The sequence below is a fragment of the Macaca nemestrina genome, chromosome 2 (assembly GCF_043159975.1).
Source record: "Macaca nemestrina isolate mMacNem1 chromosome 2, mMacNem.hap1, whole genome shotgun sequence".
NCBI classification, from domain to species: Eukaryota; Metazoa; Chordata; class Mammalia; order Primates; family Cercopithecidae; genus Macaca; species Macaca nemestrina.
The window spans coordinates 64001291-64022290 of NC_092126.1; the positions used below are offsets into that span (position 1 = coordinate 64001291).

At 34.2% G+C, this 21000-nt stretch overlaps 1 protein-coding gene across 10 annotated transcripts in view; it reads left to right on the forward strand.

Moving 5' to 3' along the window:
• The window catches only part of LOC105488520 (NMD3 ribosome export adaptor), a 181563-nt gene that overhangs the window by 153532 nt on the left and 7031 nt on the right, over nucleotides 1–21000 (forward strand). For 8 of the 10 annotated variants that reach the window (XM_071091189.1, XM_011752692.3, XM_011752693.3 and 5 more), the window contains 12 exons: nucleotides 1833–1913; nucleotides 3184–3312; nucleotides 3604–3694; nucleotides 6546–6624; nucleotides 7145–7241; nucleotides 9422–9539; nucleotides 10861–11006; nucleotides 14702–14814; nucleotides 15619–15691; nucleotides 17842–17948; nucleotides 18627–18697; nucleotides 19153–20457. In XM_071091189.1, coding sequence (XP_070947290.1) covers nucleotides 1833–1913; nucleotides 3184–3312; nucleotides 3604–3694; nucleotides 6546–6624; nucleotides 7145–7241; nucleotides 9422–9539; nucleotides 10861–11006; nucleotides 14702–14814; nucleotides 15619–15691; nucleotides 17842–17948; nucleotides 18627–18697; nucleotides 19153–19283 — 1236 coding nt within the window. In that variant the 3' untranslated portion in view covers nucleotides 19284–20457. Of the gene's footprint in view, nucleotides 1–1832; nucleotides 1914–3183; nucleotides 3313–3603; nucleotides 3695–6545; nucleotides 6625–7144; nucleotides 7242–9421; nucleotides 9540–10860; nucleotides 11007–14701; nucleotides 14815–15618; nucleotides 15692–17841; nucleotides 17949–18626; nucleotides 18698–19152; nucleotides 20458–21000 lie in introns of those variants that run through there. The other 2 variants (XM_024794966.2, XM_011752695.3) reach the window with 2 other exon arrangements.

Here is a 21000-nt window from a genome sequence, read left to right on the forward strand (position 1 = left end):
AAGGAGGTAAAGGTGTAAATCATTGTAATAATCATGAGAAATGGTTTTGGATCAGCAATGGAGGTGGTCAGAAGTGGACAGATTTTGGATCTATTTTTAAGGTAGTAACATTTACTGATGTAGCTGGATGTGTTAAGGATACCTTCCACTGTTCGTGACCTGAGCAGCCAAGTCACTGGGTAGGGGATATCAGAGTTCCATCTGTAACTGGTATTTAGATGTCTACTAGACACTTAAGTAGAAATATTGAGTAGGCAGATTGATAAATAAGCCAGTGAGTGGTCCAGTCTAGAGATAATGAATTTAGGATATAGATAGTATTTAAGGTCATGAATTGGATTAGATTACTTCAGGAGTTTACAGAGAGAAGGAAACAAACTGGAGGACTGAATCCTGGAATCATTCCTTTAATGGGTAATGAGGAAGAAATAATTAGGTAATGGAGGAATCAGCAAAGGAGATTGAAAGGAGCTACTAGGGAGGTAGGAGGAAAATTAGGTGAGTGTGATGTCCTGGGAGGAAAGGGAAGTGTTTTAAGAAAGGAGTGACTAGCTATGTGATTTGCAGTTCATGAGTCAAGTCATGAGTTCTGTAGATTTAATAATGTGGACGACCTTAATAACATGGACAATTTCTGTTTAGTGGTGGTGGTAAAGATGTCATTTAAGTAGAAATGAAAATGGGAGAAGGAAGATAGACAATTCTTTTGAGATTTGCTGTAAAGGAAAACAAAGAAACAGGGCAGTGGTTGAAGGGGAGGTTTGAGAAGGGACACATGTCTTTTTATTTTATTTTTTAGAGATAAGGTCTTGCTTTATTGTTCAGGCTAGAGTGCAGTGGCGCTGTCATAGCTCACTGCAGCCTCAAACTCCTGGGCTCAGGTGATCCTTCTGCCTCAGCCTCCCAAGTAGTTGGTACTACAAACATGCACCACATCTGGCTGATCTCTCTCTCTCTCTCTCTCTCTCTCTTTCTTTCTCTCTCTCTCCCCCCCCCCCTTGTTGTCTAAGCAGATACTTGAGCATCATTCTAGAGTCTGTTCTCTCTTTCCCATATCCAGTTACCATTAAATCTTACAGATTTTTTTTCAGCATCACATGAACTGTGCAGATAAACCTAACAGATTTTTATCTCCTAACTAGCCCTTGAATCTGCTTTTGTTATTTCCAGTACCTCTCAGTTCAGATCATCTACAATCTGCCCGAATGATTACCGCAGCCCCCATTCTTGTTCTCCCACCCACCCCTTCTCCCCAAACACCCATTCTGGCCATTCTTGAGTTATATTCAGATCTTCACATATAGCAAACTGTTTTTGGGCTATGCAGATGCTGCACATTTACTAATGAGTTATAGTTGTGGATTTAGTATTCAGTGCATTAAACTTCTCTGATGAATGTCAATTCTTAAAAAAAAGTCACAGAATATAGAAAGAATAATCCAAGTGGAAACTTTTGTTCATGAAGTTACTAATAGATAATGAAGTCACCAGGTCTTTGCTTTCGTCTGGAAAATATAATTTCCTTTTAAAGGACAGTGTGCTCTTTTTTTTTTTTTTTTTAAGGGAAAAGAACTTTTTTCCTATGCAAATACTTTAAATTTTGCTTAAATTATATCAGTTGCATTAATATAGTCATTGGGTTATCCTTTGATTTGCTGCTATTGTTACATAACTGATGATTAATCTTTTTTTGTGGTGATGGTATGTAGTGATGCTGATCACAGATTCCTTAAGCATCTTATGAAATCTGTTTATTGATGATTTGTTCTTTCGCCTTTTTTTTTCTCCTCAGGTGAGAACTTAAGTTTCTTTTTGTTTGTGTTTTATTAAAGGTACGGCTTGTAGATGCAGGCTTTGTTTGGACTGAGCCTCATTCTAAGAGACTTAAAGTTAAACTGACTATTCAGAAAGAGGTAAGCGGTACATAATTTTCTCAGCATGGTTAAAAGTACAGGTAGTGAAAATGAGGACCTAGTGATAAGTAATTTTGTGGCTTGAACAGCTTAAAAGAAAAAGAGTACACTCAATTTTAGCTGTTCGTTTTCTTTTGAGCATCTGTACAAATAGATCACAAGTAAGAGTAGTCATTGCTTCTGATTAGCAGACTTACTGATCTTTTCCAGAGTTATTTTTATTAGGAAAAGGACTGAAGTGAAAACATGGGCTAAGGTACTGATTCTCAAACTTGGCTAATCATTGTAATGACTCATCATAACTGAAGCAAAAATTCTCTGTATGTGAGGCCTGGGAATCTGTACGTAGGTTGAGTATCCCTTATCTGAAATTGGGACAAAAAGTGTTTCAGATTTTGGATTTTTTGGATTTTGGAATTTTGCATTGTACTTACTGGTGGAGCATCCCTAATTCAAATACAGAATGTTCCGGTGAACATTTTCTTAGAATGTCAATTAGAAACTGAAGAAGAATCAGATTTTGAAGCTGAAATTTCAGGTTTTGGGTTTTTGGATTTGGAATGTTCAATCTGTATTTAAAAAACTTCCCGCGTGATTTCTGATCAGCTATGTTTGGGAACCATTTAATTAGGGAATTTTTTTTTTTTTTTTGATAAGTTTTCCTTATTTTTTTCTTCTAAGGATGATTTTTCTATATAAACATGTATAGGCTGGGCATGGCGGCTCACACCTGTGATCCCAGCACTTTGGGAGGCCAAGGTAGGCAGATCACTTGAGCCCAGGAGTTCGAGACCCCGTCTCTACTAAAAATAGAAAAGTCAGCCAGGCATGGTGGCGTGTGCTACTCAGGAGGCTGAGGTGGAGAATCACTTGAGCCCAGGAGGCAGAAGTTGCAGTGAACCAAGATCGTGCCAGGCTGGGCAACAGGCAGAGTGAGACCCTGTCTCAAAAAAATGTGTGTGTGTGTGTGTGTGTGTGTATATATGTATGTAAAATATACACAGAATATTCTCACAACCACTTCAGCTAAAGAAAAATTTGAAATGCTGATCTAACAAATCATAGGAATTAAATCTATATACCGTTCTTGAAATAGTATAACTGGTTTTTATGACTTTAAATTTGAGGACATTTGATTGATTAATGGTAAAAAAAAAAGCATTAATGGAAAAAGTTTTCAATTAAATATTAAAGGTTCTTCTTTTAAAGAAAATACTCATTATTAAGCAAAACCAAAAGAATGAAGGAGTGTGATTGTTTTCTTTATCAGGTGATGAATGGTGCTATCCTTCAACAAGTGTTTGTGGTGGATTATGTTGTTCAGTCTCAAATGTGTGGAGATTGCCATAGAGTAGAAGCTAAGGATTTCTGGAAGGCTGTGATTCAAGTGAGGCAAAAGGTAATGAGAGAAGATGATGAGTGAGTCCTACATCTTGTATTTCATCTTTGTCAATTATAAGATAGCTAGTAAAACCTCTTTCCCTTCTTTCTACATCCTGTGGGTACCAGAGATAGTCTGGTTCCCTGAGCATTCACCTTTGGAAATAGATCATTATTACATTTTAGATAATCTTTAAAGATTGTTATTGTTTGAAAAATCAGTGTGCTGTATCTGTAGATGGTATGTGTGTCCTATACCTATAAATGGCTTTTTGTGGGGCATTTATTGATCAAATAATTTATATTTTAGACTTTGCACAAAAAAACTTTCTACTATCTGGAACAGTTAATTCTGAAATATGGAATGCATCAGAATACACTTCGTATCAAAGAGATTCATGGTGAGTTAAAACTCAAAAGCATTTGAAATGATGTCGGATTCTTATTTCAACATACCTAAGTAATCTTATTTTTACTGATAATATCTGGATTAGTACTGTCCAAAAGAATTTTGTTAGAAAAAAAAGAAAAAAAAAAACTTAGTTCTTTATCTGCATTGTCCAGTATGGTATAGTCACTAGCCATGTGTGCCTGTTGAGTACTTGAAATGTGGCTAGAGCAACTGAGAAACTGAATTTTTAATTTTCTCCTAATGTCAAACATAGTTATCTTTTTGTGTTTCATATCTAATAATATTTCTTGAGGTTTCTCTTTAATATGTATACATACATACTTCTGTCCAATCTTGCTCTCAGTTATGTGACATTGGAAAGAGTTAGAAAGCTTGCCTTCTTTCTACCTAGCGTTTAATTAACCTCTTGAAGTTTTTTAAGAACTTGCCCATTAAGCCATCCTATTTGGTATCTCTTAGGGGATGTCTTTTCAGTTTCTTTTATGATATTCACCTCTCGAGTATTCTACCCTTTGAGTCAATTTTAATACCCTTTTCCAAGAAAAAACATTTCATCTAGCTTTTTAGATTCTTGGTATAAAATTGAACAAATGTAATAAATCTCATCTGTAACTGTAGTTATGTCCTCTTTATTGTTCCTAATGTTTATCTTTTCTCTTTTTCTACTCAGCTCACCTTAGACTTGCAACTTTTATCTATTATGCTTTTTCAAAACACTATTTTTAGTTTTATTTTAAACAATCTTTTTCTCAATTTTGGTTTTTAACACTAATCCCTTCAACTCTCTTTAGTTCTGTTTTGTTTTAATTAATTGAAAGCTTAGTTTATTTTTAATTTCTAATAAATATATTTAAGGTCATATATTTTCTTCTGAGCACCATAATGGGTCTGTAGCTGGTACTTATAGCTACCTTTTTCCACTGCCCATTGTGTCTTTTATTTGACCTCAGCTGGTTCATGCTTTTGGGTACATACTTAGGTGTGGAATTACCAAGTCATATGGTAAATTTATGTTTAATATAAAGAAACTGCCAAACTGCTTCAGAGTGGCTGTACCATTTTACATTCCTGCCAGCAATATTTCTCCATATCCTCCTCAACACTTGTTACTATCTTTTTGTTTATAGCCATTCTAGAGGGTGGTATGAAGTGGTATCTCATTGTGGTTTTAATTTCCATTTTGCTAATGACTAATGATGTTGAGCATATTCTGGATACAAGTCTCTTACTGCATATATGGTATGCACATATTTTCTCCTAGTGTGTAGGAGAAAATTCACACCGGATATTCTTAATGGTGTCCTTTGAATTGCAAAAGTTTTAAATTTTGATGAAGTCCAGTTTATCAAGTTTTTTCTTTTAATTGTGATTTTGGGGTTATGCTTAAAAACTGTCTAATCAAAGTCACAAAGATTTTCCCCTATAGTTTAGGTCTTATATATTTAGGTCTTATTTGAGTTAATTTTTGTGCAGGGTGTGAGATAAGTGTCTAAACTCATATTTTTCTGTGTGGATATTCTTCGTCCCAGTGAAAACTCTGTCCTTTCCTCAGTGAATGCCTTGAGTCTTCTGTCAAAGATCTAGTGACTGTAAATGTAATGGTTTATTTCTAGAATCTCAAGTCTACTCCCATTGATCTATATATCCATCCTTATATTAGTACCATGCTGTCTTGAATACTTACTAAAGTTAGTGAGTTTTGATATTAAATGTGTAATGTTCATTTTCTTCAAAATTGTTTTGGCTATTCTGGGTACTTTTAGTATTGGCTGTTTTGATAATTGTATTTAGTTGAGTTATTTGCAAGAATATGTTTAATATTTCTCAGCTAGGTAGGTTTGCCTTTGGCTATTCCTTTCTCGATGATTCCTAGTGCTACTGCTTTGTGATGAGATAATGTTGTCTTTAGTAATTTCTACTGTTTAGGATTTATTGAAATTGTTTTTCTCTTTAAAATCTTAATACATGTTTTTTAAATGAATGTTTTATGAATGTTTGAAAAAATATGTATTCTTTCTTAGAACTGTGTTCTATAATCTCAGTTAACTCGACCTTGATAGTTGGTTATTCAAGTTCTGTGAATTGTTACTATTTTTTGTCAATTTTATCATTTTGGTTTTGAGAGAATCCTATTCTAGTCCTTCACAATGATTGTATGTGTTAATATGTGTTAATTTTTTTCTTTTCTTTTTCTAATAGTTTTTGTTTTCTGTATCTCAGATAATTTCCTGTTATCTTCTTGGTAGATTAATCCATTTATTACATAAAATAACTTTCTTTTTTTTTGAGACGAAGTCTTGCTCTGTCACCCAGGCTGGAGTGCAGTGGTGCAGTCTGGACTCACGGCAACCTCCGCCAGTTGGGTTCAAGCAATTCTCCTGCCTCGGCCTCCCGAGTAGCTGGGATTACAGGCACGTGCCACCGCATCTGGCTAATTTTTTATATTTCTAGTAGAGACGGGGTTTCACCAGGATGGTTTTGATCTCCTGACCTCATGATCCGCCTGGCTCAGCCTCCCAAAGTGCTGGGATTACAGGCATGAGCCACGGCACCCGGCTGTTCATAAACTTTCTTTGTTGTTTTTCTGTCCCCCTTGGCCTTGAGTTTTATTTTTTCTAGAATTAAAATTATGAGTTTTATTTTCATTTGCTGATTTATTTTGTCTGTCTTTTTGCCAAAGAAGTCTTAAGTGATATCTCTAATCTGTTGTGACTACAATAGAGTTTTCTAATAATTTGATTTTGTTTAAAACAGATATAATGTATAATATAGTCATGTTAGTAGAGGAGAATTCTATTTTGCATAATTATTTTCATATGGCTTTTTTTTTTTTTTTTAAGATGGTCTGGATTTTTATTATTCCTCAAAACAACATGCTCAGAAGATGGTCGAATTTCTTCAGTGTACAGTTCCCTGTAGGTATGTTCGGGACCTGATTGTGACTAAGTCTAAGGACCCGGGAATGGATGTGGATCACATATATTCTTCAGGCTCAGACAACTTCTCTTTAAAATTGTAGTAGAGATGATACTTACACAATCAGGAAGCATATATTGGGTTAACCACACACTCATAGAGGAGGTAGGACTTGTGCTCCAAAGATCGGGAAATTTTCATAGCTGGAGTTTATATTGAAAGGTACTGTTAGTGTGAACAGACTTGCAGTGGGCATTAGTGTGACTTTCAATAATGCTATATAGAAAGTAGATTGGTCTGAGCCAACAGCGTGTTCTAGAGGTTTGGTAGAAAAGGTAGGGCTTAGTCAGAATGGTGAAGGTTTTGAAATGCAAGTGGAGGACACTAGGTTTTACCAGAGGAGGCGTCAGGAAGCCATTTTAGACTTTGGACAATGATGGTTTGATTTAATGAAAATTGATATTCCTGAGTCTATACAAGTTAATGACCTTTGTCTTTATATTACTAACTTTTTTCTTAATAGATACAAAGCATCACAAAGACTGATCTCTCAAGATATCCATAGTAACACATACAATTACAAAAGCACTTTTTCTGTGGAAATTGTTCCAGTATGCAAGGTATTTTTTTTTTTTCATTTAATCCATATCTGTAAAAGAGTACAAGTAATTAATTAGTGTATATGTAATTTGTAGCTCCTGGTTTTCGTCTAGGGTTGGTTAAAAATTTAGAATAAGTTCCTTAAGTGATTTCTAACATATTCAACCTTGTTAAAAGATACATGTTTTTAAAAAAATCATGCTTATAATTATGAATTGACATGCCTTTTATTTTGGTGTATTAAAATGAAAAGACCTGGTTACAGTTGATAAAAGTCCATATTGTTTAAAATTTGTGATCCTGTGAGCCTATGTGATAGCTCAGTGAAATTGAATAAAAGAAATGACATTAAAATCATTATTAGTGAGCCACTTTGTGGAACATATACAAACTAAATTTTGGCAAGAAATTAAAGAATATTGGGATAATGTGAAAATGAGATCATAAAATCATTTTTATGATTTTAAAACATAAGCTGAATAAAACATTTAAAATGTAGATTATTTCATTTTATTGTACTAAAACTCTGCTTCAAAAAATATACGAATTACAATTCAATAAATAGTTGTTGAGCGTCTATTATATAGAAGGCTGTGTACTGAGGATTGTATAACTATAGGTCTTTGCCATGTAAGAATTTATATGTCAGTATTAAACCACTAATAATAACTGCCATTATTTATTATGACCATTCTGCATAAAGTTAATGTAGATACTTTAGTGTCTTTCACCTCATTCTCATCTCATAATAACTGAGGTAAGCCATATCATTTTGAAGACGAGGAAATTGAAGTTTGAAGAGGTTAGACAATTTGCCCAAAGTTACATGATCACAAAATGATGAAGCTAGGATTTGCACCCAGGTCTGTGTCTCTAAAGCTTTAAAGCTGCTATTGCTGTTTTATAGTATGTACTAGGTATGAAACGATTGCTTAAAATAGGGTCAGCAAACTTTCTTTGTAAAGAGCCAGATGGTAAATTTTTTTAACTTTTAGGCCGTATAATCTCTTTCGCAGCTACTCTGCTTTGCTATTGTTGTATAAAAGTAGCATGGGTAATATGTAAAGGAATGTCAGGGCTGTGTTCCGGTAAAACTTTATTTACAAAAACAGATGTTGGGTCAGATTTGTCCTGAGGGTGGCATTTTGCCAACCTCTGGTTTAAAACAGTGAATGTTTCCCTGATACAAAGCTTGAGCAATATGAATTTAGGTGTGAGGGCATATTTAGGCCTTGTGTAACTGAGTTTTACACATGTAAAAATTAACATATGTCTTACACTATGTTAAAAAGTATATTTGTTTATCTTTGGAAACTCATGTATTAAAAAACAAGGACTGGACTAATAGCTGTTATGATTGTGAATAGATACACCTTAAAATATAACTCAGATCTTTTTTGTATTTTAATTCAGTTTAAAAACATATGTTGCTGCTTCATGTCTCCCAATATAAATGAATACGTGACTTTTTTGGGCTTAAATCTTTGATTGTATATTGGCATATGTAGCCATGTAAGAGAAATATGTTCCTTTGAAGTTTACTTTTAATGGAGATTGAAAGAAGTCACAGGTGGATTTATAGAATCACTCTCCTCCTGATGTTTATAGTACTCTGTTTAGAATGTACGCTGTATTAACATGTAGAGTGATGAGGCATTTACACTGCAGTAAAATGGAAATAATAATAGCTTGGCGAATAGGCCCTGGATTTCTTACTTTCTTTTTTTTTTTTTTGACACAGTTTTGTTGTCACCTAGGCTAGAGTGCAGTGGCACCACCTCAGCTCACTGAAGCCTCGCCCTCCTGGGCCCAGGCTGTCATTCCACCTCAGCCTCCCAAGTAGCTAGGCCCACAGGCATGCACCACCATGTTTGACTAATTAAAATATATATATATGTGAAAACAGGGTGTCCATATTGTCCAGGTTGGACTTGAACTCCTGGCCTCAAGGGATTCTCCCATCTTGTCTTCCCAGATTGCTGGAATTATAGGAGCGAGCCACCGTGCTCAGCCAGGATTTTTTTTAAAGCATTTTTATTAAGACAAAATGCCTATCATAATTAAGGTCTGATTCTTTAGTGTCTTTGTTGATTGGTAAATTGAAAATAACGTTTTGGTTGATCAAGTGCAATTGGATTGGGTGTTTATTGAACTGTTATTTAGGATATGCCTCATTCTAAATGTTAGTTCTTATGCCTAGGATAATGTTGTCTGTCTGTCTCCAAAACTGGCACAAAGCCTAGGAAATATGAACCAGATTTGTGTGTGTATTCGAGTAACCAGTGCCATTCACCTCATTGATCCAAACACCCTACAAGGTAAATTCTGGAAATGATTTGCCTTGACAATTTTGTTCTATATGATGAACAGTAATAATTCGTGTTGTTAATTTTTCAGGCATTCTTGCTAATATTGTTTTGAAACGTTAGTTAAAATTTGTGCTATTGTTTAATACAAAACACTGTGGAAATACAAGACTTTGATTAGTTACTCTTGTATTTTTTATTTAAAGAAACAATTCTGTTAACTTTTACGTATTTACTGGTTTATTCCATTGATTTTTACTGAAATTGACTTTTTTTGTTTTTTGAGATGGAGTCTAGCTCTATTGCCCAGGCTAGTGTGCAGTGGCGCAATCTTGGCTCACTGCAACCTCTGCCTCCCAGGTTCAAGCGATTCTCCTGCTGCAGCTTCCCAAGTAGCTGGGATTACAGGCGTCCACCACCACGCCCAGCTAATTATTGTATTTTTAGTAGACACTGTGTTGGCCAGGCTGGTCTCGAATCCTGACCTTGTAATCTCCCCGCCTTGGCCTCCCAAGGTGCTGGGATTACAAGTGTGAGCCACCACCTCCAGCCTGAAATTGATTTACTTACCTCATTTAATTTTTGGGACTATTAAGTCCATTGCCAAAATTTGGTGTCTAGCAGTTATTTTAAATTTTGGAACATTTGGCTTTTTGTGGCCCATTGGAACATTTAATTTGAATATGAATTTTAGCTGATTTTGTTATTACTGTAGATCATTTTTTAACATTCTCTATAGAGTAAATTATTTTTTAAGACCACATTTTAGTAGGTATCTTAGTATTTGGATGTATCTTCTACTTGATCTTTTTCATGTATTTTCTGTAATATAAGTTTCCTTTATGCAAAAAGTGAGTTTATTTTGATATTTTTTCTGGAAAGTCATTCATTATCTTTATCAGTTAGGATTCCTAAGTTAAAGATCTGTTTGCAATATTGAGATGGACATTCTTTACCTATCTGGTAGAACTAGGCTTTATTTCCCATAAACTAAGCAGCTAAGATGACAGATATGTTTCTAAAATAAAGTGCCAGCACATGAAACAACTATACCACTGATTGGATCTGATCTTATTTAAAAGGCACTTAGCCCTGTGGCATTCTGGTTATAGTAACTATTTATGTTTGACATCTGATATATTTTTCTTGTGCTTTGAGAAGTTTGTGGTTGGTTTATAGGAGTAATTGATGACCCTAAGGAGTGAGTTGACACTAGTTCTGTTGACCTGCCACTTCCCAGTTGGCATCTACCAGTTTCTTCTTAGTTAATACATTTGATGACTCTGAAATATATAGTTTTTCTTATGTTTTTGTGTTCTATCCTTATTTTTAGTTGCAGATATTGATGGGAGCACTTTCTGGAGTCACCCTTTTAATAGTTTATGTCATCCCAAACAGCTAGAGGAGTTTATTGTGATGGAATGCAGCACAGTCCGAGATATAAAACGTGCTGCAGGTGCTGGAATGATATCAAAAAAAGTAAGCTACATCCTACCTGCCAGTGAATTTTTTTTTCCTCAGTTATTATTGTTTCAGTCCCTCTTTAAAATAAAAATTTGTTGGTGATTCCACAGTATGGAATCCAAACTTAGCACCACATTAGGACAAAAGTTCTTTTTTTTTTTTTTTGTCTTTTTAATGTGTGGCCTTTGTGGAAATTATTAGACTTAGAATGTTAATTTATTCTCTTTTGTGTAGGAAAATCTTTTAAATGTTTACTCCATTATATAAAAAAGAGGCTTTTCTTTGCTTTATTTTTATAGAGGAGGACCTTTATTTTTGTAGTGGTTATCTTGACTCTTAAAAAGTCATCACCAAATACTAAATACTTAAGTGTGCATCTCTCACACACAGGAATATTTTTCTACATAATGAAAATATTGTTACCATACCTATAAAACATGTAGTCTGCACAGTATTCTGCTCTTATCCAAGGGGATACTATCATTCCAAGACCCCCAGTGGGTTTTTGAAACCACAATAGTACCAAACTCTATGTATATTGTTTTTTCCTATACAAACATACCTATGATAAAGTTTAAGGTATAAATTAGGCACAGTAAGAGATCAACGATAATAATAAAATAGACCAATTATAACAATATACTGTAATAAAAGTTGTGTGAATGTAGTCTCTTTCTCAAAGTTGTCTAATTCTACTCTACTAACCTATTTTTGGATAGCGATTAACTGTGGGCAGATGAAACCTTTGAAAGGTAAACTGTGGATAAGGGGGGATTATTATATTCAGATTTCCTCATTTGTCCCGAAAGTGTCTTTTATGCCTTGTTCAAACAGGTATTCAATTGGAGATCACATATTAAATGGGAATATTATACCTTTTTAGTCTTTTTTTTTTTTTTTTTTTTTTTGAGACAGAGTCTCGCTCTGCTGCCCAGGCTGGAGTGCAGTGGCCGGATCTCAGCTCCGCCTTCTTTTTTCTTTTATTGGTTATGATACCAACTTCCTTAGACAACTAGCGCATTTATCTTGTAGAATACTCCACCTTCTAAATCTATCTTGTTTCCTCATGATGCCATTTAACTTGCTTCTTAATTCCTTGTGTTTCCTCTAAACTGGAAAGTTGATCTAAAGGTTTGGTTAAGTTTAGGTTAAATTTTTCTTGCCAGAACAGTTCAGAGGTGATGCATGTAAAAGAGATAAGTAATGTCTGACTGTTTCACTTGTTAACATAGCGATAGATTTCTCCATTGTAATGTTAGGATTTTTTTTCCTTTTGACCAGCAAGCAATCTGTGGCTTAATACTATAATAATATGCAAGTATTGAGTTCCTGTTATCTCTTTTTTTTTTTTTTTTTTCTGGCTTTAGCATCTGTTGATAATTCTTGCCCGTAAATTAATTATTTTATTTAGGGTTACAGAATCGTGCATTTTCTATTTGTATTCTACATTTATTAGCTGTCATTCTTAAAAAAGAGCTTTTCATTATTAACTAGGGGCTATGTAGCATTCCTGAAATGCTCATTTGCATGCATTCTTTTAATTAATTATGATCTTGCCATGTTGTTTGGGCTGGAGTGCAGTGTGGCTTCGTAACTCGATGTAGCTTCAAACTCCTGGGCTCAAGTGATCCTCCTGCCTCAGCCTTGTAAGTGGCTGAGACCACAAGTATGTGCCACCATGCCCAGGTAATAAAAAATTAGCTAATTTTTTTATTTCTTTGTAGAGATGGGGTCTCCATGTTACTCAGGCTGGTCTCAAACTCCTGAGCTCAAGCAATCCTCCTTCCTTGGCCTCCCAAAGTGTTGGGATTACAGGCATGAGCCACCTCCTCTGGCCTATGCATAAATTATTAATTCTTTTAGTAAATATTTTTAGAGTAAAGAGTTGATCTAGGAGTCATTTCCAGTGGTGAAAATTAGCTTACACATACAGGTGGTGTCTCTGTGACTATCATTATGATCTCATGAAGTATAAGTATTATATATTTACTGTATTTTCTTTTGTTTTCTTCTTCTCCCCTCCTCTCCCTTCGTTTTTTCTTTTCCTTTTTTTTTTTTTTTTTTTTTTAAAGACACAAGGTCTCACTCTTTCTCTCAGAGCTGGAGTTCAATGGTATGATCATAGGTCATTGGGACCTTGAGCTTGTGTGCTCCAGTGATCCTACCACCTCACACCTCAGCATGCTGTCATACCTGTCTAATTTCTATTTTTTAATTTTTTGTAGAGTCAGTCTCACTGTTTTTTCAGGCTAGTTTCAAACAATCCTCCTGCCTCCCTTATAGGCATGAACATGAGTGCCTGGACTTTCTTTTTTTAAAAATCCTCATATTGCCCCAAATTTTTTCAATGGGAGCCCCCTCAGAATGGTTCCTATTGTTGTTTTGACATAACTTTCCTAGTCTTTGAAAGCATCCTTGATTTCTGGCACAACACAGCATTCAGGTGTTCCAAAATCACATGTATGGTTTCTAACCCATATCTGAAATCAAATGTTTCTTCAAAGATGAAAGTCTGGCTTCTTTTAGTGTGAAATAGTATCTAGAGACTCCCAGGATAAGCGTGTGTGTGTGTGCGCGCGCGCGCTAATAATGCTTCTTGAGACAAAAATAACTTGTGATAATTTGGGAAAAATCAATGGAAATGGAAGACAGATGACTTTCTACATTTTATTTAAAAATTAAGGTAATATACTTAAGGGCAAACTTTTCATTTATAATAAATGTAGAGTACCACTTCCCCTCAGGCAGACAGAAAACCAGATGTTATATTTTCTTGGTTTTTAAAAGACAGCTAGAAGAGGTTAATAAATTTCTTACAAGTAGAAGCAGTCTAATATTTAGAAAGTAAATCCTGTTAAATAAAATTTAGTTTCCCTATTAATTGACTTTTCTTTTGCAGTTCTTAAGTTTGAGACTTGTCTTTTATTTCAGTTTCTCTTTCCACTCTATTTCTTCTTCTTTTTTTTTTTTTATTTCTTTTTTTTTGACCAACTGCAATAAGAAATACTGATTCTTTTCATAACTTTAGTTTGAGATTCCTTAATTTTATTTATAACTGTTAGTATTTTGCTCTTGATCTCACTTTAGTTGGTCTGTCTTTGTTGTTAAAGATGTTGGCATGTTGGAAAGGTAATTAATAGTTTTCTAGTTTAAAAATCGGGATGTTGTTTCTGCAATATGTATATATATATATATATGAATGATTGTACTCTACACTAGTAGATACTTTAAAAACTAATTCGATAAAGATTTGGCTTCTCTAGTGGTTTACTACTAGGATTTCTAGGCTGTCTTGTCTGAACCCTTGTGTCAAGAAAGAGTTTGCTTGGAATACTTTCTTGCTTTAAGATTCTCCTACCTTTTCACTTATTTTGTTCACTCTGCCTATATTGGCCCATCTTCCTGTGAAAACATTTCTTTTCAAAATTCTACATATATTTTTTTTTAGGGAAATTGTTAATCATGAAAGTCTTGAATAAAATCTTAGAAAAAGTCAATGATTTATTTTTATGAATTGCTTGTGAGTCTCTGTACTCATGATTCAGTAATTTGTTAATTTTGACAGTGTTTCACGTATCAGAAAAATAAAAAAAAAAATTCTGTCTTTAAAAATTAGAAAACCAAAAATCAATATTGTATTTAACTTGTCTCTGAGATGCTTTTAGAGTTACGTTTAGATTATTGAAGAGTACATTTTCTTTCCTCTTAAGCATGCCCTCGGGGAAGTCTGGGTACAGAAGACATCTGAAATGAATACAGATAAACAGTATTTTTGTCGTACTCATTTGGGACATCTTCTAAATCCCGGAGACCTGGTGTTAGGGTTTGTATTATTTCATATTTTAAACTGCCAAGTGGGATTGCAAATTTCCTTTGGGAACCAGCAAAACTACCTAAAATACTAACATTGCTTACTCTAAAAAGATTGAAGGGTTCTTAGGAACCTTATAACTCATTTTATTGTTGATAACTAAATTAAACTGCGGGTTGGACAGAAGCCCATAGTTACTCCATTTTGGTTATAATCTTAAAGAGTAATTTGTTCTAATATTATGTTAATTGAACTTTGAAGTTATGTGGTTATATCCATATTTAGAGCTGCTTTTGCAGATTGGGTTGTTTTTTATTGTGCATTTGCTACTGATCAGGTAACTCACTTTTAAGATATGGCAACTATTTATACAAAGGCTTGTGTAAAGGTATACATCAGTTCTTTCTGAATCAGAGCTTATCAGTGAGTGTCTGATTAAATCCTCAAATATTACTTTTGCTTTTAGGATTTCAGTTTCTTTTACTAGAGAATGAAGTTTTTTTCTGTTTTGTTTAAAATAAACTAGAAGGAAGCATCTAATTGAGTTCTAAAGTTGGACTGATATGTAAGTCTGTTTTGCTTTTACAGATGTATGGCAAGGTGGACAATAATTGATTATAAATGAAACTTGGAGTTCCTTATTATCTTTACCAGCGTCTACAGAAGCATGTTCATTGTGTAATAAATGACAGAACTTTTAAAGTGGGAAGCATATTAAATGTTTGATTTTTAGGAAGTTTTAGGTGATATCCATAAAATAAAAAGTTACACACAAAGGGTAAATGGTCACTAAGTTTTTCATTGTTTACATTTCAGGTTTGATTTGGCCAATTGTAACTTAAATGATGAGCATGTCAACAAAATGAACTCAGATAGAGTTCCAGATGTGGTAAGGCTTTAGATATTTTCCTTTTTTTCCTGTGTTAAAGAGGATGAATGTAACTCTTAGGGGTACGAGGTAGGTAGGAGTTCATTCACACTTTTGAAAATAACAAATCAATTTAGAGATTTCTGAAACTGCAGATAAGGTATAATAGCAAAAGTCTTTTTTTTTTTTTTTTCTTAAAGAAACGGGAGGCTGGTTGTGGTGGCTCAAGGCTGTAATCCCAGCACTTTGGGAGGTCTAGGCAGGTGGATCACCTGAGGTCGGGAGTTCGAGACCAGCCTGACCAACATGGAGAAACCCTGCCTCTATTAAAAATACAAAAAAATTAGCTGGGCATGGTGGTGCATGCTGGTAATCCCAGCTACTTGGGAGGCTAAGGCAGGAGAATCACCTGAACCTGGGAGGCAGAGGCGGAGGTTGCAGTAAGCTGAGATTGTGCCATTGCACTCCAGCCTGGGCAACAAGAACAAAACTCTGTCTCAAAAAAAAAAAAAAAAAAGAAAGAAAGAAACGGGAGTCTTGCTTTATTGCCCAGGCTTGCATGCAGTCATGATCGTCACTCACTGCAGCTCAAACTTCTGAGCTCAAGTAATCCTCCCACCTCAGCCTCCTGAGTAGCTGAGACTACAGGCACATGCCACCACTCCCAGCTAATGTTTAAAAAATATTTTGTAGAGACGGGATCTTGTTGTGTTGCTCAGGCTGGTCTGGAACTCCTGGCTTCAAGTGATCCTCTGACCTCAGCCTCTCAAGTAGGTGGAATTACAGGTGTCACCTATCATGCCTGGTTTCATTTTAAATAATTTTTCTTGGTGGGGTAAATCCAAGATTTATTGTGATTTTTTGTTCCTCTTCTAATCACATTTGCATTCTCTCTCAAAATACCTGATATTATCTGTAGAGCAAAAATAAATTTAGCCGGATGCGGTGGCTCACGCCTGTAATCCTAGCACTCTGGGAGGCTGAGGTGGGCAGATTGCTTGAGCTCAGGAGTTGGAGACCAGCCTGGACAACACAGTAAAACCCCATCTTTTAAAATATAAAAAATTAGCTGGGCATGGTAGCATGCACCTGTAGTCCCAGCTACTTAGGAGGCTGAAACAGAAGAACTGCTTGAACTTGGGAGGTAGAGGTTGCAGTGAGCCAAGATCATGCCACTGCACTCCAGCCTGGGCGACAGAGCGAGACTCCATCTCCAAAAGATAAATAAATAAATAAATTTGCAGCTAAAAATGGTGACATTTAGCATTTATTCAGGTTCATTTTTATTAGGCTCACTTCGTTTCACATATATTGTTCAGTTAAGAAGGCATTTAGAGTTAAGGCTGTTATTCAAAGCTGAATAAAATGTCAGTGAAAAATAATCTTCACAGTATCAAGTCTTCGAAAAAGACTATTAATTCTGAAAAATCTGTTCTAACATGATGAGGTTAAGGATCATGAGAAACAGTGAATGAAATTAGTGTGAAAGACCCTGTCTTCTATACTTGCTTAATCTTTTAGAATAAACATTGATATCTTTAGCAGTGAGCAAAAAAAAAAAAAGAGCCATGACAAATCAAGGACTCCGACCACCTGCCCAGTTGTGCTTTTATTAGTTGATAAATTAGGAATAACAGCATGGTTGGAGTGTAAGTCTAAATAGGTATTTCTAACAAGGTCATAAGAGGAGATCATGGCAATCTTACCAGATTTTGTGTTTTGTAAAATTATTTTCATTCTATAAGCATTCTAAGATACGTTGTGAAAGTTATATATAGTTCTGTAAATGCTTATTGGTGAGAATAAGAGAAAGAAAAAGTATCTACTTGTGATATTCAGAATGATTTATATGAATGGTAGCTGAAAGCTGAAGTTTGAGTTAAAAGAAAACTGCAGTTTTTGTTATTAAGAAAAATAGTATTCAATCACTGAAAAACTTTAGTAAATTTTAACAATTATACAAATAATGCTTGAATCCATTCTCATAAAAAGTTAAAATACATGGAGAAAAATTTTAAAATTTTTCTATTGACACTGCCTCAACATCCCTTCCCCTTTCTCCTGAGGTGTAACCACTGTCATTAGTTTGGTCATTTTTTAGCTTTACTGAATTTTGTGGCCTCACTGTATAGTTCCCATTCTTTATAACTTTACAAGTATTTATCTTGCAGGTATTAATCAAGAAGAGCTATGACCGGACCAAACGTCAGCGTCGTAGAAACTGGAAATTGAAAGAGCTTGCAAGAGAGAGAGAAAACATGGATACAGATGATGAAAGGTCTCGCTTTTCTTTAAATCTCTTATGTTGTCTCAAAGGAAATCTTTATGATAAATACTTTTTATGTTGTAAAGAGATAGGCATCACATAATTGATCCTTGCACTCTATTATAATCTTGGATTCTTATCAAGGTATTAATGGAATCAGTATAAGATGATGTAAAGACATTTAACACAGATTTAGTAATTATCTCCTGGTTTATGACCTAATAATTGTAGTGTTAATATAAACAATTCATTTGAAAAGTTAAAATATAGTCGTACTTTGCTTAACAGTGGGCATACCTTCTGAGAAATGCATCATTAGGTGATTTTGTTGTGTGAACATCATAGAGTATGTGGCACATGACTTTATAACAAATAATTACATTATGAATATCACAAATAGCAGATGAGTACTTCTAGCTTGAGATAAAAAGGAAACAGCTCATTGATGCCAAGTGTGTTATTTCTCAAATAATTTAAGCAGAAATGAAGACAATGTTCTAAAACAGTGTATTGAATGATTCAAAAAGTGGCTTTACTGATGAAGATGCCAATGTCTAAAAAAAATGAGTTTATATAAAATTGTATCATGAAATGTGAGTGGGAAACAGCAGTATGTCTACATAGTCCTTAAAATGAAGAAAATATAACTGTATATTTTTGCTGATGAAATATTTGAATGTTTATTTAAAGGCAATACCAAGATTTTCTTGAAGATCTTGAAGAAGATGAGGCAATTAGAAAAAATGTCAACATTTACAGAGGTTGGTGTTCTAGGAGTGTTTAAGTCATTTGTTCTGTATATAAGTATAGTTCCTAGTGTGAATATTTTGGTATCTTAAGCTTTGATTCTCATAAATGTCTTTGTTTTTCAACTACTCTAGTCAGACTTCTACAGAAAAAAACTTGCAAAACAATAAATAAAACTTTATAAAATACTGTTTTGTATATTACAGTTAATATTATTTGCATTCTAGCCTGATCGCTTAAGTTGCTCACTCCTATAGTGGTGGAAGTATATTCATACAGTTATTCAGTTCATTTGTTCAGTGATTATAATTTGAATGACTGCTGTAAGAGACAAGAGCTTCTGATACAATATAGTTACATAATAATGGTAAAGGTAGATATTTGTATATTTTCAAATATACTTATTTAATACTTTGTATACATATAAATACTTTGTATTTATTTTATTCTCTTTGTATTTTTTTTTTAGATTCAACCATCCCTGTGGAAAGTGACACAGATGATGAAGGAGCACCTCGAATTAGTCTGGCTGAGATGCTCGAAGACCTTCACATTTCCCAAGATGCCACTGGTGAAGAAGGTGCATCAATGATGACATAATGAGATGTTGTAGACTGTTTCCACATACATGGGCTTAAGAAGTTGGACAAAATTACCTTAAGTGTCTACTCTCTATGCCTCCAGATTTCAAGAGGAGAAATTTAGTTTTAAACCTGAATAAACATGATTGTTTTGAGTGCTCACTCAAACCACTGAAAAAGATGCATGGCTTTGAAGTTTTAGATAATAAAAGATTATGGAGAATGTAATTATTATTGATATTTAGGCTATTTTACATGTGGAATTTTATCACTGTGCTTTTTTATATGAGGCACTGTAGTATTTTCACATAGTATAGTACTCTGGATGTAAAAGCTCAAAAATTGTGATTCCTTGAACATTCACTAAATATTCAAGCAAAAACACATTTTTACATTATTTTTGCATTGATTACTTTAGTAAAAGACCATATGAAGAAGCATTTTTAATATTAACTTGGTACATACTTTGATCCACTTTACATCATTTTTATGTTCTTAAGATAGGAAAATTAGGGTTTAGTTTATCACTGGACATTCAGGAGGCAAGTCAATCTTTTTTATTTCCTTACGAAGTTAACTCTTCAAAAGCTGTTAGAGAGTTACCTTAATTTTTATTGCAGTAGGAAGAAATACATTTAAAATGTCTGTAGATTTATAGCAAATAGAGACTCATTATTTAAAGGTTAAATAACAATTTGTTCTTTTGTTATTTTAGCCAGTTTAGGGTAGTAGCTGCTTTTCTCATATAAATATATTCCTACCACATCAAAAATGCTGCTTTTAAAATTTTTGTTTATAAATTGAGAAGGAATTTTCTCTCTATAAATTTCTGTCATTGAACATATCACCATCAAAAAGAATATTAGAATCCAGCATGAAGATAATGACTAATAAAAATGAGGTACATACTTTATAAAACCATTATTAATCAGATTTGAATGAGGAATGCTTTCCACATCCTTGAAAGACAAACTGGCTTAGGTTTTAAAGTATTCTGAGGATGAATTATTAAGATCCTATTTCTATAAGTAAGATCAGACTTACTAAGTATGCCACAACTAAGAGCTAATTCATTTATTCTGTGTGTGCCATTAAATAAAGAGATTGAGCAAGTGCCACTATGTGAAACATTTTTCTTTTTTTTAATACTGGACTTTCCAGTTTTGAAATTATGAATAAAGGCCTAAATTTTCTATAGTGGCTTCTTTTCTGTCTGCATATTTTGTTAAAATTGTGGATCTAAAAGCCATATGCTGTCTTTGGTGGTGGCGTAGTAGGAAAGGCTTGTCCTAGTTCTTGAAAGGTAAGATTGACCAAAGCAAGTTCTTATTGGTGGTCTGTGTTTACATCTTCCATGTCAAGATATTTTAAAGCATGAAAATAAAGCCATCCTTGCCCTTTTTCATGTGTTTGAAATGGTTGCATCGTTGTCATATTTACATGAGAAAGCATGCAATTTTCCAGAGTAGAATTGTTAATGTTATTTGAGTACTTTTATAATCTTCCCACTGAAAAATATAGTTTCCCACTAACCTTATTGAGTCTTATTTAGTCTTACTCATTTTGATGCTCTACTAAGTATTGAAATTTTTCGGTTGAAAGACTATGACAGGCAGACGAATGTAGCTAAGAGAAAAACTCATCCAAGAGCTTGCACAAAGCTAAATAACCTTGATAAATCTACTATACTGTAGTAAGGTTCCCATACTCAAGAGGCTTGTGGGTCACCCAGTATT